We start from the raw sequence: 27036 nt of genomic DNA on the forward strand, positions 1-27036 counted from the left end.
CCGGTAAGTCTAGTGATTTTAAAAGAAAATGTTTAACCCATAAATTGATATTTAAACTATGTATTTTTCCCATTTTGACACCTAAACTACATTTCTCAAATTTTATTTTTCTATTAGTTCAATCATTAGTTAAACCGTTAATTCTATTTTTAAAAAAGATAACAAGTAAAAATTAGCATGTGACAAAAAAGTAAAATTAATCATCAACCTCTCAGGAGAGTGAAATTGGAGCATAAAGGAAAACATAAATAATAATAATAATAATAATAATAATAATAATAATAATAAAGAGGGAGAAATAATGTAAAAAAATAAATAAATAAAAGATTTAGTTTTCTTTTTAAGTTTATATAATGTGGCAGTAAATTATTATTGACTAGATTTTTTTGACGGATAAAACGTTGTGGTGTAAAATGAGTAACAAAAAGAATAATTTAAGTATCATTTACAATAAAAAAAATTTAGTGGTTTGATTAACGAATATACCAACTTGAAAAAAAATTTATCCAAATACCATTTGTGACAAAAATATAATTGAAGTATGCAATTTAATTATTTAATTTTTTTATTTTCTATTTTCTTTATAATTGGATGGATATAAATATTAAATTAATTCGCGAATCAATGTTTAAATCAATCAATTTAAATATATTATTTTAAAATTAAATTAATTAATACAAAAGTTTTTCTCTAAGATGGATTACCTAAAAAATTGAAATAAATAAGAAACACATTTTTTTTAAAATTTTATATCTTTCCTTTTTCTCTTTTCTTTATTTCCTCTTTCCTTCTTGGCCATCCAGCAAACCCTCCTATATAACAAAAAGGGGAAAAAAAAGGCAGGCGTTGGCAGCTGAGGTAAGCACATCTCCATTGCTTTGCTACAGTACAAATGTTTCTTACTTTTATATAATGTTGATAGATATAGCATTATGTGGTTGATTACTAATTTTCAAGAATGATTGCATTTGACAGTTAGAAATTAGATTCCAACAATATTTGTTCTTTTCGATACAATATTCATAATTATTCATAATTCCTCCTCAACCCATAAATAAAAAAATAATGCATTTTAATGCGCTCAAACTCAAATTTTCCTACATTAACAACAATACACATACCAATCGAGCCAATACTCGATCAACAAATTTAAAACTATTTTTAAACCTAACATTTGTTTTTCTTTCATGTCATCTTTATGCATACATTTTTAAATTTTTTATTTGAAAGTAACATTTTTTTTTTCATATCTTTATGCATACATTTTTAATTTTTTTATTTGAAAGTAACATTTCTTTGCTTCTTTTTTTTTTATATCATCTTTATGTATACATATTTAAAAGGAAAACGATATGCTGATAATTCGTACTCACAAACAATTGCCAGTTGTAGATTTTTTTTTAATATCTTTAATTAAGCTTACGATTTTTTAGGGTCTAGAATTTAAGATGGTAGGGTCCAGGATTTTAGTGTTTTAGAATTTTATAAAAATATTAAATTAACTTTTAAATATGTTAAATCTAAAATAATAATACTAATATTATTATAATCCAAGGGCTTAGGATTGTCTGCGATTGAAGGGACTGTGAGAAAAATTCACATGAACAGTAAACTACACTTTGTGTCTTCCACCACCACCAATGCTACCAGCCCATGGAGGCTTCATTGGAGGGTTATATAGTCTTTGAGGGAGGTATAAAGGATTTTTAATTTTTTTCTTTTACTAATATATTGAGTTTGATGGTTTTGGAAATCATCAAAATTTTTTCTTTTTTAATTTTTAAAAACATATAATCGTAGATAAGAAAGTAAGGTTGATTTCACGGAGATTGAGATTGAATTAGATTGATCAATGTTTCGATATCTTGCAACCAAAATTTGTGGTGAGCAGAATCGTGCCCATGACTTATGCAAACATGTGAAAATAAAGATAAGAGATTTAAAGTATAATGAAAATAAATAAATAGAATCAAAACACGATAAAACAGAATTTAAATGATAATTTGAAATAAGTAGAATAAACTAAATTAATAAAACCTTTAGCCTCAAACTACCAATCCTTCCTTAATGGTAAATTAATTGCGGGAATAACTCTACAATTAACTCTTATAAAATGAATAACTTTAGGAGCAATTCTTGCAATTTAATCCTTTGACAACCTTGTGAAAATAAGAACTCAACTGTCATTAACGATCTCAATTGAGCAAATCAACTCAATTAGATTGCTTGATCTCATGGCTTTACTCAATTGAACCACACTAATTTATTCTTCAGTGAAATAAGACGGCAATTACTAATTAAATTATTTTTACCTATTGTTTATTATCCCAAACATTGAATAAGGGATCATTCTCAAAACAATCTCGAGAACAATATTAGGAGACGATCTTATCTATTTAGAAATCGGAGAAAAAAATGAACACCAAAGTGAAAAGAAGACAAAATGTGATTTTTTTAAACATTAATCTCATTATAAGTTCTTATCATATATGTTCTTTTTTATAAGATGCCTAGAACTACCCATAGCCCCTCACCAACTTTTAAGTAGGACAATAATGTGTTTCAACGCACTTGAACTTACGATCTCCTATATTGATAACAATACTAATGCCAAAGAAAGAAAAATAACAATAAATACTCACAATTCAAACACTGAATTTCTATCCATCCTAACAAGATTAGAATTTGACTGCTTGTAATAATGGAGAATTAAAAAAATAATAAACAGAAGCCTTTTATTGAAATTGAAAGTAAGGAAACAAAAATAAAGGTAGTCCAAAATCAAAAGCTAAGTCAAAAAAGAAAACGAAAAAAAAAGAAAACGAAAAAAAAGGTAAAATGAAAAGCCAATTCCCCCTTCTTACGATTACTTTTTTTTTTTAAAGGGAAAGTGTTATTTTACAACTATAATTCCACTTAAATAATTAGCAAATAAAAAAACAAAATAAAGATAAAAATAAAAAAGAAATCTAATGTTTGATACAATCTCATCCCACAAGATATTAACTTTAAGTTGTCTTATTCCAAAAAGAGTCCAAGCCATGCAAATGCAAATCACTCTTTATGCGGCCACTTTTTATCTTTCAGGTTGTGCGACACAATGTCTTGCTTTCAGAGTCCCAATTGCCCTGTAATTCAAAAATATGCATGTAGTGCCTACACATGATAGCATATACACATTTGCTTAGTGACAAACAATTCCAAATGAAGTAAATTTAGCACGGGTATTTGATGAATTGAGTTTTGGGTCTCTTTTAGTGATCTGGGCACAAATGGAGGATTGTGTAGTTAAACCCTTTAATTGTAGTGTTTGGTGAATGAAGGTTTGCAAGAGCTTGTTGAGCTAAAATCTCCAAAACAAAAAAAAGAAAAAGACTTTGAGATGATTGAGAATAAGATATGTGGAATGACATATATGATCATATTTGCCCAAAAATTACTCCCTTTGCCACATGTAACTATTTCTTGAATATTTATGTTCTCGTAATTTATTTTCAATTTACTTGTATAAAACGATTTCTTATGCAATTTTATATTAATTGAAATATGCTACTTGACAAATTTATTCAGAGTGTGACATAATTATCACTAAGAATATAGTTTACAATTATATTGATACACTATTAATATTTATCAATTTCCACAAGGTTAATATTTGCGAATAAAGAACTTAAGAAATTTATTTATTTAAAATTTTAAATATATTCACTAATTAATTTTCGTAATGAATATTTTAATTCCTTAGTAATAGTGTTTTATTTCAATAATTTCACCCAATAAAGACTAAAGTATGATAAACAAATAAATACATAACAATAACATGTGTCATGCCCTTAATTGTTATTTTACACATATTAACTTACAGCTATCAGTTAAGTTTTATCAAATACTTTTATAAAATAATTAATAAAATTAATTGGTCAAATCAATTAATAGAATTAGTTAATCAAACTAGTCACTACAATCAGCAATCAACTATCAAGTATCAATTATTAATCAATTGTTAGTACACACGATTTATAGTTGAGATGAAAAAATTTAACCTGCTAGAATTTTATATCAATGCATGAAAGTTGATAAGAACAAAATTTATATGAAAAAAAATTAATACATTTGAAGTTAGGGTTAGTTCTCATGCCTTTGGGATGCCTATCACAAACTTTATCAACAGGAAATATAAGAACAAAATTTTCATTATTTAATTTTGCCTGACGATGAATTGCACCTACGGAAAAAACTCATAAAATTATTATGATTGGAAATTATAAAAAGGTGATACGATTTGTTTTATTATATTTAAATTGTTCTTGATGAAAAGAAAGCTTAAGAAATGAGGTATTGGTGGAAATTAAAATTTAAGATTATTATAAAAAAAGTTTAAAATTCATTATTTATATTAGTTATAAAGAAGAAAACTTTTGCTCCTTTTTCATGGTCAGAGTGGACACTTTTCATGAGAAAGAGAATCAATTATTGAATTCTTATTTTTAGTAATAATAAATTGGTCATGTGTTATTAACATTACAAAATCAATTATTATTCCTTCGATGCCAAACAAAGTCATGTTAACAACCTTTGTATGACCATGTGCACCCTTTAATATTATCGTCATTTATTAACTTTCGATCATGTTTAAATAAATTAATTTTATCGATATCAACTGCTTAAATTCGATTACACTCTTTGACAAGTAGATCCTTATATGGGATGTATTATGATATTTGTATTGGTATTTGTAATAATCAATATTATGAGGTGAGGTTTGCAAATAGACAGTTTAGTTCTTAAATATTTAGTAAATTTAAAGTTAAAAATAAATTGTTAACATTTAATATTTTTAATACTTTGCTTTAATCATAAAATCTAAATGTGAATTTTGAGTCATCATACATCATTGAAGTAAAAGAGATGTGTTGTGCATGTATATGATTTGAAAAATAGATTTGTTATCTCTGTCTCTGTTATGATTGAATCCCTTTATTATTTTCTTGATCATCTATCACAGGAAGATAAAATGTTGGGAATATTTATTAATTGAAACCTGGAATATTCAATTCAATTCTTAAGCTAAAATCATTAGATTAGATTAGATGTTTATCTAAAATCTCTGCAATCAATTTTCATTTCATATTTAATTCAATTTTCATGTAGCAGAGGTTGATTTCTGATGTTCTTAAATAAAAAAACTGAAAAACTTCCTATCTATTCCTAACAGCTACTTCGATTAGATTTTAGGTCTCACCCCTGATCATCATTCTATAGTGATGAACTTAGGATCTGGATTCTGTATATTGCCTTTAATATTAGCCATTTGCTGGCTGGCTCGTGTCACCGGAATCAACTCAGGTTCTGGATTCTCAATATGACCATTAATTATAGCCATCTGTTGATCAGCTCGCACCACCATGATGTCCGGTGTCGATTGAGGTTGGTCCTTGCTCTTACCCCATAAGACTAGATACAGGCCGATTACAATAACAATGCTTCCTAGTACTCTGCAAAACAACAATACCATAGTTCCAAAAACCTTCAAATTTGCAAAGATTTTAATTGGATTTATATATTTTAGAAGAGAGATTGATTCGAACCTTCCTAGATACATGTCTTCAGCCAAGAAAAAGGAGCCCAAAATTGCAACAATAACCATGCTTAATGGATTAAAAGCACTCACAAAAACTGGTCCTCTTCTCTTCATTACTGACCCCATTGCGTATAATGCAAAGGCAGTCACCAACCCCTGCACATACATCAACTGTTACTCCCTGAAACACCCGTGTTCAACGAATATGTACTCGAAAGTCGAAAGAATTTCTTACGCCATAGAGAGAAGCTATCAATTTGGAGTCGAAGCCAATGAGCCAGACAGAAGGGTTGCGCCATTCGACCGCAAATGCGAGAATGGTGCCTTCAAAGGTGCCCATGATGCATATAAGAGCAGTAAGGGAAAGCTTAGCTGGGTATGATTTTAGGATCCTTGCCTGTTAAAAGGGCCATTTAGCTTTTGATTATTGATTTTATGTGAATACGAAACGAGTTCTTACTTGTGAAATGACGAAACAAGCCCAACAGCAACAACCTGCAAGGAGCAAAAGAGCACCCATCACCATATCTTGTTTGTGAGCTCCACTTGCACCATGTTGACCCAAGTAGTGGTTCCTCCCTTTTGTCCAGGGTAATTCTAGGACAGGCCCCTTGATGAGAGTCATTATCATCGCTCCTCCCACCGCCACCGCAGTCCCGGCTACCTTTGCTTGGCTACGAACCTTCCCGGTCTCCACTCTCTCGAGCCTTACAAAATCATCGTCACGACAGTTCGTACAAGAAATACAAAGAATCTAAACCAAGTAAGAGTAGGAAATTACTTGACGATGCAAGCCAATGCAAAAGTTAAGGCAGGTAGAATGTTGCACATAGCAGTCGTAAACGTTGCCGTCGTATACTTCATCCCGGTGTAAAAGAAGTTATGATCAAGCACCGGCCTATTAACAAGTATTCACCAAATGATTATTTGATCATAATGAAAACTTTTAAAAAGGTGATGGATTCTACATTACTCGAGTAAGCTGATCAACATTATCTTGATAAAGATATTGAATGTCATCTTCGGCCTCGTTTTCCTGCAAAAGAACCAAGCCATGATTCATAAAAACCGGCGACAAAAAGATCCGGAACTGCAAAATAACAAGCATAACAGAGGAAGGGAAAGGGAGACCTTTCTAAAACAATGGCAAACGGCGTAATGATAACAGCGGCAACAGCCAACCGATAAGCTACCAATACATGTGGACTCATCCCTTGATTTAAAGCATATTTCGCGATAATCGACATCACGGCATAACTAGACTGCATTAAAATCATAGCCAAAAATGGTTTCCCATGGTTGAAAAGTTGAGTCCAGGACTCCATTGATTGTGTGTGTCTCTTTTTTGATATTTCTTTTCATTAAAGCTTTGCTGTTATTGAACATATAAAACTAATGAAAAAATGGAACAGTCATGTGCGTTAGTGTAAATTACGTGGAGAGCATTCTTTACTTTTTTGCAGGTATTTGAATCTATCAATCAACTCGACAAATGCCACTTTCTTTGTGGCAAAAATGGATAACGTGAACTGTAAAAACATCCTTCAATATAGTACAAAAACAGTTTCATGCAACATCACAAACTTAAAACTTGCTAAAAGTGTCGGGTAATCATACTTTTGTCATGAATAAGAAATATTGCTTGGTGCTAGTTTGTTTATGTTCTTCCGAATTTTCATTTTCTAAAAAAACGTCTTGTTTGATACATATTTCGATTTGAATTTAAGCATAAACATGTAGACAATCTGATTACGTATTTTGGTATTAAATTTAAAATTTTCGGAAAAATTGAGTTCAAAATTTTTGGAAAGGTTGAAAATATATTTTCAAAATATTGATGAACTAATTAAATTAATATTCCAATTCCATCCATTTCATTTTTAACTTAAAACAGTGAGCCTTTTTATGTAACATATTTTGGGTTTCTAGTTATGGAAGCATGAGTGCACTACAAACAAATCCACGTTAACCCATTTGTAGTCATTTTGCATCATTAAGTGTGTACGACAAATAAAAAAATTGTTGGTATTAATATCGTCGTAAGTGTAAAAATATATGAATTAAAGCATATTTATCCTCTACAGATTATAAATCGACCATTAAACCAACATTCCAACTAAATTTGACGTTTGTAAATATTGTATCTAAAAGTGTATATTAAATTAAAATTAAAATAATATAAAATGATATAAAAAAATATAAAATACAAAATTTCCTTGTATTCTTTCCTCTCATAACCCTACGACACCAATAACAGAACCACCAAAAACAAAGACGATTGCCATTCTTTAAGGGCAACATATCCACAACACGTCCCTCATGCATTCTCCTTTAATATATGTTATAGATTTTTTGCTTAGAAGAAATAACAAATCTAATCTTCTTTCTTTTTTGTTCTGTGTAGTTTGATATTGTTGGTTTTTAGGTACTCCAATTGTTTGAATATAACTATAAAATCTGTGAACCTCTAACAAATATATCTACAATTATGTTACTAAATCAATAATATAAAAACAAGAATCAAATTTTGGTTTGTGAGCTTTTTCTCCAAAAATAGATGTAATTTTTTTTCTTCTTAATATAAACCAAACAAAGAGTCTAAAATGACTTCAACTAATACCCCTCGGAGAGGTTATTCAAACAAAACTAAAACGTCCTCATTACTACGACTCACTTTTGCAAGAAGATTTACAACTTTATTTTTTTCTCTGAGTATTTGTTGGATTCGTCATCGTGTCGTCTTATCCAGCAACTGATGTATTCATCTGACCAATACTGAATTCAAGTCTCTTGCTTTGTTGTCTTGAATAATCTGAATTGCTTAAAAATAGATATAATTTTGATTTAATAGATAGAAACTTAAAAATACAAATAATGAAAAGTAATAATAAGTATATAAAAAGTAATTAAGTATTGATTTAACGGTAAGGTTGAGACCTTTCGAGTCCCACCTTATTTTAATGGGTAGTTTTTTTCTAAATTTATTTCGGATAATTAGCTAATCAATGACCAAAATTTGAATAAGTAAATATAAGTATACAAAATTTGATAAGTAAATATAAGTATGCAACTAAGAAATGAATCGTGGAATTAGAATTTTGGGAAGCACGTACAAGTATGCAACAAAATAAGACATTAAAATTTTTAAATGGGTTTGATAATATATTCACTTAATTCAAATTTTTCAATAAAAATGTTAAATTCAATAGTTATGTAGATAGCTAATATTAAAAGGATTGTGTTGATTTTATTTTTAAAATTTGCTATATTTAAAATAAATTATCTTTTTTTAATTAAAATTGAAATACTCGTGGATTGAGTCTTAATTTGACTGGCGTGGGTATTATTGTTAATGCAGGAAGATCTGGGTTCGAATGTATTGAAGCCCATTATTCTTCTATTTATGGGGATGGGGAGGGGTTATGGGTAGTTCTAGGCATTATGTCAAGAAGAGCAGATATGATCAAAACATATAATAAGATTGTTCAAAAAGAATTATCATAATTATTTAAAATAATATAAAGTATTATATTAATAAAATTATATTTATGAAATAAGTAACTTTTAATAACAAAACAGACAATTTTATAATATAAATTAAGCACTTATATAATTTTGTACTAAAAATTCTATACTGAGGCCATTGTACTAGTGTCACGGACTTAGAGTTTTCCCACGCGATCCGTGCGGCCTTAGGCAGTTTCTCTGCTCAAAACGCCTAAGTCAGCCTAACTTGAAGAAAATAAAGATTCAGCAGCAAAAACGCCCAAGTCAACTTCACTTGCAACAATAAAGGATTCAATAGAATTCCCTTAAGATTATCACGAAGAACAACAGAAGAACGAAGTAAGAACGAGCCTTGAAAGATGAACAAAAGCAAGAACACTTGAGAGAAAAGTTTGAGTGAATATTCTCAAAATTCTTATTAATAACTCAATGCATATACAATGAGCAAAGAGGTCTCTATTTATAGTTGAGCCTCACAGTATATCAATAGCTATAAGTAAAAGCTGAATACAATTAGAACTCTACGCTTATATAACCAGCTGTATACAAATAGAACTCTAAGATTCCATAATTATATCTTCTAGAACACTTCCCATTTCTATCAGGCTATTGAGATGGGCTTTTAATCTCTCCAATCACCGGGCCAGTTTGGTTGGGCCAGTTTGGTTGGGCTAAATGACCTCCCTCGAACACGATGGATCGCACCAGTTTGTCATGGTTGCGAGCACCGACGTGCAACCCATGACATTCTCCCCCACTTGTTCTAGCGACGCCCTCGTCGCATCCTCCTCATGGAACTGGTCAATCTTCCCTTGGAACTGCCACAATGCCTCAGCAGGTTCCCAACTTGCTTCACTATCAGGAAGTCCCTTCCATCGAACTAAGTACTCATGCTGTGGTCGGTGGTACTTTCGTCTAATTATCCGATCTGCCTCAATGTTTTCTACTTCACGATCATACGAGACTTTTACCCCCATCGGTGCTCGTTCGGACTTGCCTCGATTCGGATCTTCTTGATCCTCATGAAACGGCTTAAGCATGCTTACATGGAAGACTGGGTGTACTTTAAGTTTTGGTGGCAACTCCAGCTTGTAGGCCACCTTGCCCACTCTCTTCACAACTTTAAACGGCCCTTCATACCTTCGGACAAGACCCTTGTGCAACCCAGTATATCGTAAAATCAAGTGTAGTTTAGCAAGGACTGAGTCACCCACTTGAAATTGTACATCCCTTCGGTTCTGATCGGCCCACTTCTTGCTACGCTTATTTGCCTTGTGTAAACAAGCTCTAGCCAAGTCATTCTTCTCTTGCCAATCTTTTGCGAATCTATAGGCTGCCGGATTTGGTCCTGTGTAATGGGTCACAACAGCGTTGGGTGTGAGTGGCTGTTGACCCGTCACTATTTCAAATGGACTTTGATTCGTGGTCCCACTTTTCTGCAAGTTATATGAAAATTGGGCCACATCCAGCAACTTTGGCCAATCCCTTTGTGTGGCACTCACATAGTGCCGAAGATACGTCTCCAACAGTGCATTTACTCGTTCAGTTTGCCCATCGGTTTGTGGATGCATGCTTGTGGAGAAGTTCAAATCTGAGCCCATTGACTTAAACAACTCTGTCCAGAACCGACCAGTAAATCGACCATCTCGATCGCTGATAATAGATAGTGGCACTCCCCAATATTTCACCACGTGTCTAAGGAATAACCGAGCTGCTTCCTCAGCAGGGCACTCTTTGGTTGCCGGAATAAAAGTCGCATACTTTGAAAACCTATCCACCACAACAAGAATACTAGCAAACCCGTCAGACTTAGGCAAACCAATGATAAAATCCATAGATAAACTCTCCCATGGCCTTTCTGGGACTGGCAGGGGCTGAAGCAAGCCGGCTGGAGTCTTTAACTCAACCTTGTCTTGTTGGCACACTAGACAAGTTTTCACATAGGTTTCCACATCAGCACCCATGTGAGGCCAATAATAGCGATCCTCCAAAAGGGCCAAAGTGCGATGCATCCCTGGATGGCCTGCCCATTTCGAGTCATGACATTCCTTCATGACTTCCTTACGGAGTTTCCCATAATGGGGCACATAGAGGCGGTGTCCATGAGTGTATACTAGCTCCCCATCAAGCCAAAATCTTCTTGTTTTTCCCTCCTTGGCAAGCTCAATCAAATTTTTGGCCGTAGGATCATGGGACAATCCCTCTCGAATGCGTTCCAACAAAGAGCCATCAGGTTGACTGATTGCTGCGAATTCCATCTTTCGACTAAGTGCATCAGCAACATTGTTGGCACTTCCTGGTTTATATTCTATTGTGAAATCAAACTCTGCTAGTAAAACCTGCCAACGAGCCTGCTTGGGAGACAACTTTTTCTGGGTTAGAAAGTAACTATTGGCAACATTGTCGGTAAGGACCACGAACCTGGAACCCAATAAATAATGTCTCCATGTGCGCAAGCAGTGTACTACCGCGGTCATCTCTTTCTCTTGGACCGTATATCTACGTTCCGTCTCGTTAAGCTTTCGACTCTCGAAAGCAATTGGGTGTCCATCTTGCATCAGTACTCCCCCAATAGCATAATCTGATGCATCTGTACGTACCTCGTAAGGCTTCGTAAAATCTGGCAAGACAAGTACGGGCTCCCTCGTCATTTCTTGCTTCAATTGGTTGAAGGCCTTCTCGCATTCTGGATTCCAATCCCATACCTTCCCCTTCTTCAACATGTCCGTCAAGGGAGTGGTAATCTTGGAGTAGCCTTCGACAAAGCGGCGATAGTAATTTGCCAATCCAAGGAAAGATCTCAACTCTGTTACCTTGGTTGGAGGCTCCCACTCTGAAATGGCTCGAATCTTATTTCTATCCATTCGGATCTTACCGCCTCCCACAATGTGGCCTAAGAATGACACCTCTTGTTGGGCAAATGAGCATTTCTCCTCCTTGACGAACAGCTCATTTTCCCTCAAAGTCTGGAACACCTCCCTCAAGTGTCTTACGTGCTCTTCAAGCGACTTGCTATAGACCACAATATCGTCAAGGTAAACAACCACAAAACGATCAAGAAAGGGTTGAAGTACCTTATTCATTAGGGTGCAGAATGTAGCTGGAGCATTCGTGAGTCCAAAAGGCATCACAAGGAACTCATACGAACCGTACCGTGTCACACAAGCTGTCTTTGGTTCGTCCCCCTCGGCTATCCGAACTTGATGATACCCCGATCTCAAATCTAACTTGGTAAACCATCTTGCACTACCAAGCTGGTCGAACAAATCTGCGATAAGAGGAATAGGATACCTATTCTTCACGGTGATCTTGTTTAGAGCTCGATAATCGATGCACATTCTTAAGGACCCATCGTGTTTCTTTTGGAACAACACTGGCGCACCATATGGGGACTTGGATGGTCTAATGAATCCCGCATCCAAAAGTTCCTTCAATTGTTTCCGCAACTCTTCTAATTCTGGCGGAGACATACGATAGGGGGCCCTTGCTGGCGGCACCACATTGGATACTAACTCAATTTTGTGGTCCACCTCCCTCTTGGGTGGCAAACTTTTTGGCAACTGAGCAGGCATTACATCTCGAAATGATTGTAGCAATTGTCCCACTTCTTTCGGGGTCTTACTAACAAACTCAACAGTCTCTTCGATCTTCAAGGTGGCTAAATATGAGACTTCATTTCTCCGTACACCTTTAGCAAACTGAATTGCTGATAGTGTTTTTCCCTCAAAGCTTCTCTTCCTTGTCACTTTCACCATGCATTGATGTTTCGCATCTGAAATCACCATGTAATTGCTCGAAGGGGCAATAAGAGCTTTAACCTGATCAAGGAAGCTTAGTCCCACCACAAAGTCATAGTCATCAAGTGGTATTACCTTAATGGATACCTTCCCTGACCAATTTCCGAGCTGAAGATCTACTCCCTTTGCAACCCCCTTGATTGGAATACTTTCCGAGTTCACTGTTTTGATCCGACCCCCTTCATTATCTATCTTGAGGCCTACTTTACAAGCAGCCTCCTCAGACATGAATAAATCAGAAGCGCCTGTGTCGACGAGCGCATTCAATTTTCTGCCGGCCACAATGATGTCTACAAACATCAAACCATGGCTCATTCTATCTTCGACACCCCCTAGTATCGATCCAAGGTTGTTATCCTCCACATCGGACTCCCCCTTTGCTTCCATAGCCTTGAGAGCGGCCTTCTTTGGACAGTCCTTGATCATATGTGGACCCTCACAGTGGAAGCACCTTATAGGCCCACTCTTTCTCTTGTCCCAAGGTTTCTTACCATCGCCGTTCCTAGTGGGCCTTTCTTTATCTCCCCCACTATTACCCTTTAATCTGGGTTTAGAAGAATTGGAATTGTCTTTCCTCCCACCAAATTCAGCAAGTGATTCTGCTACTGACATAGCCTTGGTGAGCTCTTGAACTCCTCGGCGCTGCAACTCTTGCTTCGCCCACGGTTTTAATCCGTCCATAAAAGAAAAGAATGCCTCTTTCTCCCCCATATCTGAGATTTGGAGCATAAGCTCGCTAAACTCCTGTACATACTCCCTCACAGTGCCTTGTTGCGCAAGGCGACGCAACCTTGCCCGAGCCTCATCCTCGGCATACTCTGGGTAAAACTGTGCTTTGAACTCACATCGAAACTCCTCCCATGTTTCGATTTCAGACCCACCACGTCTCACATCAGTGGACCTACGACGCCACCACAACAAAGCAACGTCAGATAAATACATCGCAGCAGTAGTTACCTTAGTGACATCCTCCGTGATGCCTTTGGCACAGAAGTATTGCTCGATTCCCCACAAAAAGTTGTCCACATCTCTTGCGGACCTTGTTCCCTTAAACTCTTTTGGCTTGGGAACATCAATATTGGGCTTGGGTGCGGCAGCCGCTAACCCACCATTGCCCAAGGCAACCTTGTAGATTGTGAGTTCACCCTTGAGCTCCGCAATCTCTCCCTTCAAGGCCACCACCATAGCCTCAATGGCATCATCTCTACCAGTCAACTGTTTCATATTATCCGTCACATACTCTTTAAGCTGCTCCTGCATGGACTGCAGTCCATCATGGAGCCTATCATCAACGTCTTCCACCCTCTCCTTGATATCCCCCATTGAACTCTCGAGAGTGACGACGCGGTCCTCTAAAGCTGACAATATGTCCCTTGAGCGACTGGCTTTCCTAGCCCTCCCACGGGTCTCCACTCCCTCAACTTCTTTTGACATCTTTCAACGGTGGCTTCGAACCTTAGCTCGGATACCAACTGTCACGGACTTAGAGTTTTCCCACGCGATCCGTGCGGCCTTAGGCAGTTTCTCTGCTCAAAACGCCTAAGTCAGCCTAACTTGAAGAAAATAAAGATTCAGCAGCAAAAACGCCCAAGTCAACTTCACTTGCAACAATAAAGGATTCAATAGAATTCCCTTAAGATTATCACGAAGAACAACAGAAGAACGAAGTAAGAACGAGCCTTGAAAGATGAACAAAAGCAAGAACACTTGAGAGAAAAGTTTGAGTGAATATTCTCAAAATTCTTATTAATAACTCAATGCATATACAATGAGCAAAGAGGTCTCTATTTATAGTTGAGCCTCACAGTATATCAATAGCTATAAGTAAAAGCTGAATACAATTAGAACTCTACGCTTATATAACCAGCTGTATACAAATAGAACTCTAAGATTCCATAATTATATCTTCTAGAACACTTCCCATTTCTATCAGGCTATTGAGATGGGCTTTTAATCTCTCCAATCACCGGGCCAGTTTGGTTGGGCCAGTTTGGTTGGGCTAAATGACCTCCCTCGAACACGATGGATCGCACCAGTTTGTCATGGTTGCGAGCACCGACGTGCAACCCATGACACTAGAAGCTAGATTGCATGTTACTCCCTCTACTCAAAAAATAGATAAATTTCTTTATACATTAGATCAAAGAGCAAACTGGTCTTTTTATTAAAAGATCCTTTCATTTCTACTATTAAAATCTTATCTTTGTACATCAACATGAGGTATATGTAGCACGCTATATGTCGCTACTTAATTATTCCGTTAGCCAATTAGTTTTTAATAATACAAATTGAAGAAAATTTTAACAAAAATGATTGATTTACTCTTTGATCTAACGTAGAGAGACTAATTTACCCAATTTTCAAATAGAGAGTAAAATACAATTTAACTTCTGAAATAAGAACCTTCATAGTACTTTTATCGAAAGTTATCAATTACTTATGGCACACTTTTTTTCCTTTTTGAAAGAAACACTTTTTTCTTCCACTTTAGAGAAAAGGAAATCACAAATGAAAATATTAGGGGTATTCAACCTTCATGATTGTCGTGGTGACATATCTATGTTTTCTCAATATTATGTTATAACAAATTATTGCTTTCCACGTCTCCTTCCTGGACATTATGTTTTTCCTTTTAATAATACAATTAAAATAGGAAAGGTTTAATGGTTAAAAGAAAGCTTTTAATAAAAAAAATAAAATATAATTATTGAGCCTAAGAAAAGTACACCATATTAAATCTTTAATGATAAAAAATAATTAAACCTTCCAGTAATTGGTTAAATTGGTAACGAAAATTATTAATTGACCAATTTGATCATTAATAATATTGATATGATTGACAGCAACCACCACCAAGAGATGACACATGGTGTGCTACATCAGCAATTTTTTTTAATTTTTTTAAATTATAAAAATAGTTAATAAAAATTACATCTGAATTGAATCTGGACCTAGACAACCGATTGTCCATATTTATTTTAGATGAGTTCAAAAATATAAAAAAATTAATAATTATTTAAAAATTTAAAATTATAAAAAATTATTAATAATTTATAAAATTATAAAATTAATAAAATGCACATATGAACTTAGACAAATATTGTCTAGGTTCATTTGAATGTAACAACCATTTGTCCATATTCATTATGAATGTAAGACTATATAAATTTTAGAAATTATAAAAAATAATTCTAAAAATTTATAAAAACATAAAAATTATAAACTCATTTATCTATTAAATATAGTAAAACTTAATTTTTATTTGTATGTCAATATTATCAATTTGCATGTTTGAAATTGGAATTGAAAAAAGCTTTTAGTTCGCACTCAGAAAATAAAACGAACAGAAAGGTTAAATGCAAAGGAGAGATAACATACAACGTTTATTAATGCAGTTTAGACACAAAAGTCCTACACTTGCGTAGCCTTGCTCAGTGAATGATTTTATTCTACAATTGTCTAGCTCACCTATTGGTTTAATAATAATACTCTAGAACGACATATTTTATGTCCTAATTGCATGATTATTTTGAGTATGATCCTACTAATTTGGATTATTTTGTGGTCTTTTATCTTTTAGGGACTAAATTGGAGGCAAGAGAAAATTTAAGGGCAAAAAGTGAAAATTTGAATATATAATTGGCCAACATGCAAAGAAAGAGAGAAGTGGTGCCAAAAATGCAAACATGGTAGACCCAAGGACTAAAACGCAAAAGAAGAGATTTTATAGCACAAGACTCTATTTAATGTTTAATTATATTAGGATAATTATTAAGGATTTTTATTTAGATTTAATTTTAGGATTTATTTTCATTTATCTTTAATTATCTTTATTTATTGGTATTTATCTTTTAGAATTTCATTAAGAATAGACTAGGTTTTCTAGCACTATAAATAGGGGATGGAGTGGAACATATTTGACATCTCTTTTTCCTGTAAACACTCTCTCTCCCAAAAACTCTGTCTTTTGTTCTCTCCATATTTTCTTCAATAAAAAACCTATTTATATTATATTTCTTTCTTTCCTAAAAATCATGAGCCACTAAACCAATCTAGCCGAAGGTTGTCAAAATTCCCTAAAAAGGTTCATGAGGCTTAGAATCCGCGCTTAGCCTTCTCAACAGGGTATTCATCACTTTTTCGTGTTACGGGACTGACGCTTCCTTCCATGTCCCTTAATAGGTGATCTTTTTAACTTGTGCAAGGAACAGCCGCTTTGTACTTTTTGGGAAGGTTGCACAGTCGATTCGTTGGCTTTCTGCATCAGAGGTTGGGTGAATCCAAGAGACAAAATGGCATGGTATTCGCCGTTGGGAAGAGGTGATCTAGCAGAAGATAGTCCCACAAAAGCGATTATTGGCTAAAGTCAAGCTCCGCCAAATTTTAAGTCTAAATCCTTGGAACTAGTGGTCATAGGAGTCCTCTTCCACTATAACTGGCTTATCCTGCTCGAGAAAGGTTACTTAAAAGTCAAGGATTGAACCCAAGGCGGAACGCGACAACCAGAGGCTGGAATCTCTCCACATAAGAAACTTTCTCTATTTTCAAACTCTGTTTATTTTTTATTTATTTTAATTTCTGCAATTTATTTAATTTCGCAATTTCAATTCACTTTAAATTCTGTTTTTATTTTTCCAGGTTCTTAATTCTATTTTTTTATTTTTCAGGAACGCAGGTTTTCTTGGCCAAGAAATTATCCAAGATTTCAAGAAAGAGCATTCGTACAATCCGGTCCCTGAGAATTTGACCCTACTTCCCCTTTACTGCTATTTTTACTATTTTGCAGGGAATAGGATATTTTTGGTGCTCTCAACGACCACATCATTTAAGCCCACTCTATCCTTACACAAAAAAGTAATTGTAGCCTAAATCTACCCTTACACAAAGAAGAGATAACACACAATGTTTATTAATGCAATTCAGACACAATAGTCCTACATTTGTGGAGCCTCGCACAATGAATGATTTTATTCTAAAATTGTTCAGATCATCTATTAATTTAAGTCCAATCTACCCTCATACAAAAAAGTAATTGTAGCCTCAACACCAATCCCAATTATCACAAATCATTCACCCAAATACCTCACAATACAAACAATAAACTCTTCAAAGAATATCAAAAAAGAGTGTCACAAAATAACCACAAAAGAGAGCAAAATTATTGACAAAGATACTCCAAAACTGCTCTTTAAGTGATGCCACAAGCAGCCTATTTATAGGCTAATACTAAGAGTCCATCCAACAAAGTTTTGCTAAGCTTTAAACTCCTATTTAAAAGTAGAAATTATCTCATTAATTATCTTGAGTATTTATCAAACAAAAGTCTTCATAACTTAGTCTTCCAACTGCTCCAAAACACTGTTAAAAGATAAAGATAAACATTGTCTTCACTTTGAACTTCCAATATGACCAGTTAAAGGACTGAAGAATTTTAACCAAAAATCAACTATTGTTTTGTCAAACATGTCACTCCTTAGTCGGCTAGAAAAACATCAAACATGTATGGGTTGAAACAACTCAGGCCAAAGTAGAAAATTTGTTCTCGTTTTAACAAAACATGTAACAAGCAAGTCAACCCCCCCAAACAAAAGCTATTTAAAATTATATTTTTAATTTTTAATTTTTTTCATATTTTTATTTTTAGAATTTTTAAATAACTATTTTCATGTCAATATTTTTTTTATAATGTCATGTGTAATCTTCGTGACTACTATCAGCCATGTCAATATTATTAATAATCAAATTGATCAACTAACGATTTCCATTCACAGAAGGACCTATCTAATTGATTTTCTTATCATTAAGAACTCAATAGTGTGCATTTTTTAAGGGCACAATTGGATTTTTTTTATTTTGTTTTATTAGGAAATAGTAAATAGAAGTATTTCATACTATTTAGAGTTTTAACTAGATAATAAAAATACTAAAAGTTTCAATAAATTTTGCCAAAATCTCCTGGCCAAGTGATAAGGATATTACATGAGTATTATATTGTTTCATAAGTGCTTGAATTTGATCTTAAGTAACCTCATTCCTAATTATAAAAAAATATTCAAGGCTACCCAAAATTCGACTACCAGTCATGCAAATAAAATAAAGTTGTTATTCCTAATTCTTAAAATGATATTCAATTTTATTGAAAGTATATCTTAAAATCACTTTTGAATTAATTAAAATACGAATTTCGAGTGATTCATTTTTAACTTAAAAGAGTTACTCTTTTTGCATCAAATGTTCGGTTTCTAGTTATGAAAGTATAAAAGGTTCTTCTCATGAAGAGAAGAAGTGCTACAAACAAGTAAACTAAATGTATTGAAAGTAGATAGAGAGGAAGATAAGAGAAGATCCGATAGCATTAAGAGCATGTAATGGTTAGTAAGGTGAAGAAAGACAAATTTGGTTAAAGATAAACCTAAGAAAAGAAACAAGTGTGAGAGACTCTTACTCATAGTGTTTGAAGAATGAGAGTTATAAAGCTGGCAATTAATAGGAGTAATGAATGATATTTTTCAATTACAAAAACATGAATTTTTTTTTAATAAAGGTTTTTGTTAGAAATGGCGAATAGAGAATTTTTATTCGTTATATTTCCAAAAGAAGGGAGAAGCACTCAATTTTACATGAAAATGTTAAAAGAAAACTTCTGTTACCTCCATATCCGATCCACCAAGTCAAGCTCTTCGGAACATCTCAAGAATAAAGATAACCCAAGAACTCTGCCATATTCTGGAGTTACTTCCACTTCTACTTTGGTGAAGTAGTACCATATAAAATATTTTTTACAGAACATCTTTTGAAATACAAGACAGTGGTTATTCCTGAACATGGGTTATTTTGACTTGTTTCAATCATGAGTTGTTCTCAACATAGAGGTTGATCCGAACAAGAGTAGTTCTATGGAAATGATTTTTCTTGGAAGAGCTCGTTCTAAATAATGGCTTTCAAAAAAACACAACTATTCTAAATAGAAGTTGTTTCAAATAACTGTTGTTAATTTTAAACTTAATTATTCTTAAAACATCATTATTCTAAATAGGAGATGTTCCAAATTTTAACTTTTCTCGACAAGAGTTATTTTCAAATAATACCTACAATAGATAACAGTAATTCTAAACTGAAGTACTATTCTGAGCAAAAAAATTTCAAACTAACTATTATCAAACAAGGATGGCTCTAAACAACTATTTTGAAGAAGAGCAACATTTCTATTGCGTCGAATTTGATAACACAAATTCTTAAAACCATAGCGAAAATTAAATATCTATAGGAAACATAAGAGAAAATTTATGCACTATTGACAAATCGACCTGTCAACCACCTTGCAGTCATTTATTGTAAAACATAAACAAAAAAAATACATTTCAGACTCTTTGACACAAATTAACATAAATCTATAAATGTCAATACAACTATTGGTTCTCAAATCAAATAATTTGAAAGGAAAAAAAAACTCAAAACTTATGGGAAAACAAGAGAAGCGAAAGTTACCATTTCTAGGATTGTTGAATTCTAACCTGAAATGAGGCTTTAATTGTTATAATAATTAGATATTAACAGGCTTTGAATGAGCTGCTTTAGTAAGGATACTTGATTGGTTCAGATTGCATTGCAAGGTTTATAATATCAGCCTGTTCATTTTGATGAATCTGCAATAAACCGGTGGCGGTGGCGGCAGACGGTAGTCTTCCGGCGTATTTGATGTCTTCTGGGGATCCCCTACCTAAGTTCCTCATGGCAGTCCAAAGGCGAGGAGCAATGTGGGTGTATGCACCCATGTTCATTGGCTCTTCTTGGCACCACACAATCTCAGCATCTGTTACAATATAGAAATCAATGTTAACAGATTCAAATTAATGACAAATAACATTTTTCTACCTTACCCGGATTTCAAAGTCAGTTATAAATATATGTTTGATCAGGGTATGTTTGATTTTTCTATTTCTTTTATATATTATGAGTTTTTAGAGTATCATATCCTTATATCGGACCAGTCAATTTTGATTAGAACACGAAAACTTGATTTGATTAATCTAAACCCAAATTGATCCAAATTAATTTGATTGTAAAGAAAGTTAACAATTCAAACTCTTCTAAGTCTAACCCAAAATGATAATAAAAAAAAAACCTAACTCAAAATGATCAAAATCAAAGTAATCTGAACAAATAACTTAGAATGACTCGAGCTCAAAGTAATTAGAACTTAAAATAAGCTGGACCCATAATGACCAAATTTGAAATACTCAAATCTTAAACCCAAACGAGCAAAACCTAAAATGACTTAAATCTGGAATGGATCAAACAGAAAATAATTAGAATTTAAAATGACTCGAATTAAATTGACAAAAATACAAAAATAAAAACTAATGGTTTTTTACCAGTAAAGCTTCATTACTCGAACTCAGGAGTGAGTACTCAATTACCATAATAATAAGGGTATTTTGATTTTTCTTTTATGTATTTTTATTGTGCGTAGAAGATATTATTCTTATACTAGATCATTCAATTTTAATTCAAATATAAAAATTTGACTCGATCAACTTAAATCCAAGACAATTCAACCCTATGTTATCATAAAAGTCAACAATTCGAACCAATCCAATTCAAACTTATAAAAAATTTAAACTTAAAATGATTAAAACTTAAATTGACTAAAACATGTAATGATCCAAATTCATAATGGTCCAACTTGAAACACTCCAACCTTAAACCTAAATGATACTCAAAATGATATCAACTTGAAATCAATCATGCCTTAAACAACTAGAATAAGAAACTAACACAAATCAATTTTACCCAAATTTTAAAATTCAAATTGTGGCTATCCATATTAACCCCTCCAACCCAATTGACAAGTCTTCCTTACATCCATACTCAAATATATGTAACACATAAATGTTAAATGCATTACTTCAATCTTTTCTACTAATTAGACGATTATACTCATATCTCATATCTATGTATCCAACTCAAAAATCAGACACCAACACTTAAAAGAATGAAGTGCGCATGCCGAAGCAGCACACCCATAAAAGGACTGAAATTTTCACAGTACATACTTGGATAACGCTTAAGCTCTCGTTGGATGAGATCAAAGGGGAAGGGACAAAGCTGTTCCACTCGACAAATCGCAATATCATCGGCCTTAAGCCTTTGACGCTCCTCATCAAGCTCATAATATATCTGAAAAAAAAAATACAAACATCAATTATAAACGACTTTTCAAATGCTTAATTAGATACAAGTTAATATGAAGAGTTAAACGTTGTTACCTTTCCAGAACAAAGAACCAGTCGCCTAACACCTTTCTCGAGATCCGAATGGTTGCTTTGGTCCTTTATAAGACGTTTAAATCTGGTTCCTTGTTTGTCAAATCCTTCATGGCCTTGAACGTCATCGAATTCCGATAAGTTTGATTTGCAGTTCTTGTAACGGAGCAAGTTCTTAGGTGCCATTACAATCAATGGCTTACGGAATTCCCTGTGCATCTGGAAATGAAAAACTCTATTTATTATTATACTATGATGCTTGAATGCAGAGTAAAAATGCAATTTCACTATTACTCGAATACTTCTTTTTCTTTTTCTTTTTTGAAATACTAGTGTCTGACACATATTTGAACACGAATATGGGATATCATCTTGAGAAACATGGAGAAAATTGAATATGCTAATGTCAAACATATACTTGTATGCAAGGTTGACGATCGGATTTGAATATATCTAATCAAATTATGGTTTTGATTTCTATAGTACACTCAACTAGAGGATTTAGCTTTATACTTTAATTCGATATACTCATGTCTTTTATTATTATTAGCATTACACTTTAGTCCAAATAATTAATACTATTAAAAATTTTTCATTGCCGATTCATGTTGATTTTTTTTTTAAATTCGAAACTTGAAATTTCTTACATCATTTAGAAGTTCAAATGAATTTTTTAAAGGTATTGTTTGATTGATCTTAATAACATTAATAATAGACAGATGATTAAATTATATCAAATTAAAATATATGAATATATTTGGTTAAAAATATAGGACTAAATCCTCAAGTTCAATATAGTACAAGTATTAATACTAAAATTTGACCTTTTAAGTAGAGTAAAGAAGAATGATCTAACTCACCTGTCGCCTTATAACATGGAAGTAATTTGCAGGAGTTGTAGTATTCACAACCTGCCAATTGCATTTCTGTATTTGTTTTCGATGCGTTGCATCCATTTCTGGAATTTCGTAAGGATTCTCATCGCTCATCTGCCATTATCCATATCAAACACATACCCGTATTATATATATATATATATATTCAACATTACTCGAATCTGAATAACATAGATCCTTGAATCCAAACCTGTAAGAACCGTTCGAGCCTTGCGCTCGAATGCTCGGGGCCTTGACCGTCATATCCATGAGGAAGCAGTACTACAAGCCCCGTTTGACGAAGCCACTTAGACTCTCCACTGCTTAGGAACTGATCAAATATAACTTGTGCACCATTAGAGAAATCACCAAATTGAGCCTCCCATAGAACAATAGCGTCTGGATTTTCCATTGAATATCCAAGTTCAAACCCGAGAACACCGAATTCCGAAAGCGAGCTGCCAACAATGATATATATTCCTCCATTAAAGCACCATATATGATGAATAAACCGGGTTCTCGAGATTCGACCATTGCCCCTATTTGCCCTTAAATCGAAGGACCTTGGCTCGAGCCAAGCCCATACATGGGAGAGACGTCTTAGAATACATATAGGACATCTAAATAGCTATTATAGTCCATCTATGTCAGTTTGTCTTTTCGTTTTTCTTGAAATATTCACATCTAACACGTACTTAAATATAAATAAGGAGATACGACCCTTCAAATAACATACCCATGTCAAATACGTACCAATGTCAACACACCTAAATTCGAGTTAATGGACAAAAATAGTACTAAAGGTTAACAAAATTTTTGTACCTGTTACTCACTGTAAACATCTCATCATTTTGGTTCTCCATGATATGGTCTAAAGGGCAATAAATTTTGCCTGTTTCTTGATCATGAACTATTGCATGCCGATGACTAAATGTGCCTCTTTCAACATCTTGGCCACTCAATCTAACGTGCTTACCTTCCACCAACAACGTCCCGAAAGCCAGTGCCTCCCCCATCGCCCAATCAAGGCCCTCCCCGGTTTCAATCATCTTCGCACGATCTTCGTACACCTTCTTCACCGCTCGATGCGGCTTGAAATCTTCAGGCAGAATTGTAATTGCTCTCCCAACCATCTTTAGTACATCCGGACACACTCTGTCGAAAACAAATGGAAATTAAAAATTGTAAGAGAACTTGTGACGGAGATTGTAACGGAATTTCAAAATTTTGCGACGGAAAACTGTCACTAAATTAGTAACAGTAGTGTTAAAAGAAAAACTGCCACTAACTCCATCACTAAATTTTAACCATGACGGGTTCTCCGTCACTGCTCAAACCCCAGAGTTTGAAAAACAACTACATCAATAACATATGTGCCCAACCCGGTGTTTCGGATTCGGGAAAGCTGTTCGGGCGATTTGAATCCTCTCCAATTAGTTGAAAGCCAGTCCCTTCTTTGTTGAACATAATCCTTACTACTCATAAACTCTTCATTGAGAATGGAATCAACTTTTTTATGCATCCTATCAATGTCTTCTTCAGTCACCTCTCCAGATTCCAAAAGCTTAGTTTTATAGATTTCAAGCGCTGAGGGATGCTTTTGGATGACCTTATACATGTTCGGTTGGGTGAAAAACGGTTCATCGATTTCATTATGTCCGAATCTCCGATAACACACGATATCGACAACTACATCCGAATGGAAAGTCTGGCGCCATTGTGCTGCAAGCTCGCATACGTGAACGACTGCCTCTATGTCGTCACCGTTAACATGAAAAATGGGAGCATTTAAGGCCTTGGCAACGTCAGTACAATACTGCGAAGATCGCCCAGCCCTTGGATCGGTCGTAAACGCCACTTGATTGTTCACTACAACGTGTATGGTTCCGCCGGTAGTATAGTTTGGTAGTGCACTAAGGTGTAGAGTTTCATACACTACTCCTTGTCCAGCAAAGCTTCCATCGCCATGAATCAATACTGCCATGTTCTTAGTCCGATCCAAATCGTCCGAAAAGTATTGCTTCGCTCGAGTCTTTCCGATGACAACTGGGTCTACGGCTTCTAAATGACTCGGATTTGCAACCAGAGACAAATGAATCCTCTTCCCACCCCTAGTGGGACGATCATAAGAAGTTCCTAAATGGTACTTAACATCACCGGTGCCTGTATATAGCCCGCTTTCATCTTCGAACTTTGAGTTCTTATCGAACTCACTGAATATCTGTCGTAACGGTTTCCGAAAAACATTACCTAAAACATTTAATCGGCCTCTATGAGACATTCCAACACATATACACTCGACCCCTAAATCCGCAGCTCGATCGAACATCTCCTTCATACCGGGAATCAATGTCTCCCCACCTTCGAGCCCGAATCTCTTAGCAGTTTTCATTTTTGTTGCCAAGAAACTCTCAAATTGTGTACTCCACATAAGTCTATCAAGAATTAGAACTCGGCGTTCCTTATTGTAATGCATAGGCGTCGGAGTTTCAATCTTTTCTCTTAACCAGTTACATTTCTCCCTTTCCTCGATGTGCATAAACTCGTACCCGATGCTCCCACAATAGGATTGCTCGAGACGGGTCAATATCGACCTGAGAGTCTGAACTGGTCGGTTTTCGGATAAAAATCCGGACATACTCCATACACCTATGAAGAATTCACGGTCAAGATCACTTTCGGTAAAACCGTAGAATGCAGGGTCTAATTCATCAGGGACTTCCCTTTCTTCCAAGCCAAGGGGGTCTAATTTTGATTTCAAGTGACCATTAACTTGGTAGCCCCTTACAAGCAACATCAAGCGCATGCTTTCTTGTATTGTTTGGCCCGAAACTCCTGCCGGTCCCGATGCTTGTCCGATGAAATTCCTGAAGAAATTATCCCAAGATGCATCGACACTGTTCGGATCAGCTTCCCAAGCTCTTTGAAGTTCTTCCAAGTACACACTACTCGTCCCGTCAAGAAAGTTATCAGCTAGCCTCGAAAGCGGCACGGATCGCGGAACAGGTGACGTTTTCTGCTTCGGATTGAAGACGGTGGAACGAAAACATCGACTCCGTAGATGAAAGATTTGGCTTCTTATTGCATATGATCCACTATGGGAAAGGGTTCTTTTGATTGCTAACTTTCCTAGATATGAACTTGCTCTAAACCAAGCCATTCCTTTTGCCACAAGCAACCCCAAAAAGAATTGCAAAAAAAATAAATCTATCAGCAAAATCACTGAAGGAAATCAAGAAAAAAAGTGATATTAATGGTGAAGTAATAATTTAGAACACTGAAATCACTGACATTTTTCAATAATTCGGAAAAAAAAAAGAACCCAGTAATTAACTGAGTAACATCGAATGAGTTAATTTCATTTTTCTAAGTTTGAAAAATAATAATAAATTGAAAATTATAGTTCAAAGGATTAAGGAGATAAGTATGGGGTTGATAGTTAAGTGGTGCATTTTCCTTTATAAATGGAGACAGTTAGGGTCAAATGGTCACTTCTAAACTTAATTACCTTTTTTATTTTTTTTCATTATTTTTTAACAATCAAATAATTGAATTTTAATTTTATAAAAGAGGTTAAAATATTGATATTTTTAATGGGTATATTATATCTATGGTCACTCAACTATTAACAACTGTACACTTTGATCACCCAATTATGAAAAAGTATAATTTGATCAATTCAACTATTCGAAATTGATCATTTAAATTATGTCAATGTAAGTTGTCAAATCACTATTTCTTAAATATATTTGAGAAAACTATATAATTAATCACTCAATTATTATTTATTAATATGTTTTCATTTTGTTTATCCAACTATAATTTAATTCTTGAACTATAGCACGAAAAGCATAATTATAATTATATTAATTTTTTATCAATAATAAATTTACATTATATTAATTTTTTATCGATAATAAATTTACATGAGTTATTTGTTGATCTAATGTAATTAATAGTTGATTCTGATTAAACATTAAAAGTATATTTATTTTCATTAATAGGTGAAG

At 34.0% G+C, this 27036-nt stretch overlaps 2 protein-coding genes across 2 annotated transcripts; both read right to left on the bottom strand.

Annotated features, from left to right (window-relative positions):
* Nucleotides 1–5093: 5093 nt before the first annotated feature.
* On the bottom strand, nucleotides 5094–7112 carry LOC107897814 (WAT1-related protein At5g13670). The gene is made up of 7 exons (XM_016823389.2): nucleotides 6713–7112; nucleotides 6555–6617; nucleotides 6363–6479; nucleotides 6042–6288; nucleotides 5817–5978; nucleotides 5589–5737; nucleotides 5094–5495 (listed from the first exon to the last, which is right to left on the bottom strand). Exons 1-7 carry the CDS (start codon nucleotides 6904–6906, stop codon nucleotides 5252–5254), a joined length of 1176 nt encoding a protein of 391 aa, XP_016678878.2. The 5' UTR covers nucleotides 6907–7112; the 3' UTR covers nucleotides 5094–5251.
* Nucleotides 7113–20158: 13046 nt separating this feature from the next.
* On the bottom strand, nucleotides 20159–26369 carry LOC107897815 (2-oxoglutarate dehydrogenase, mitochondrial). The gene is made up of 7 exons (XM_016823390.2): nucleotides 24409–26369; nucleotides 23849–24181; nucleotides 23238–23484; nucleotides 23012–23140; nucleotides 22155–22370; nucleotides 21942–22065; nucleotides 20159–20698 (listed from the first exon to the last, which is right to left on the bottom strand). The coding sequence occupies exons 1-7, from the start codon at nucleotides 26184–26186 to the stop codon at nucleotides 20460–20462; spliced, it is 3066 nt and encodes a 1021-aa protein (XP_016678879.2). The 5' UTR covers nucleotides 26187–26369; the 3' UTR covers nucleotides 20159–20459.
* Nucleotides 26370–27036: the final 667 nt, after the last annotated feature.

The sequence above is a fragment of the Gossypium hirsutum genome, chromosome A10 (assembly GCF_007990345.1).
Source record: "Gossypium hirsutum isolate 1008001.06 chromosome A10, Gossypium_hirsutum_v2.1, whole genome shotgun sequence".
In the NCBI taxonomy this organism is placed as follows: domain Eukaryota; kingdom Viridiplantae; phylum Streptophyta; class Magnoliopsida; order Malvales; family Malvaceae; genus Gossypium; species Gossypium hirsutum.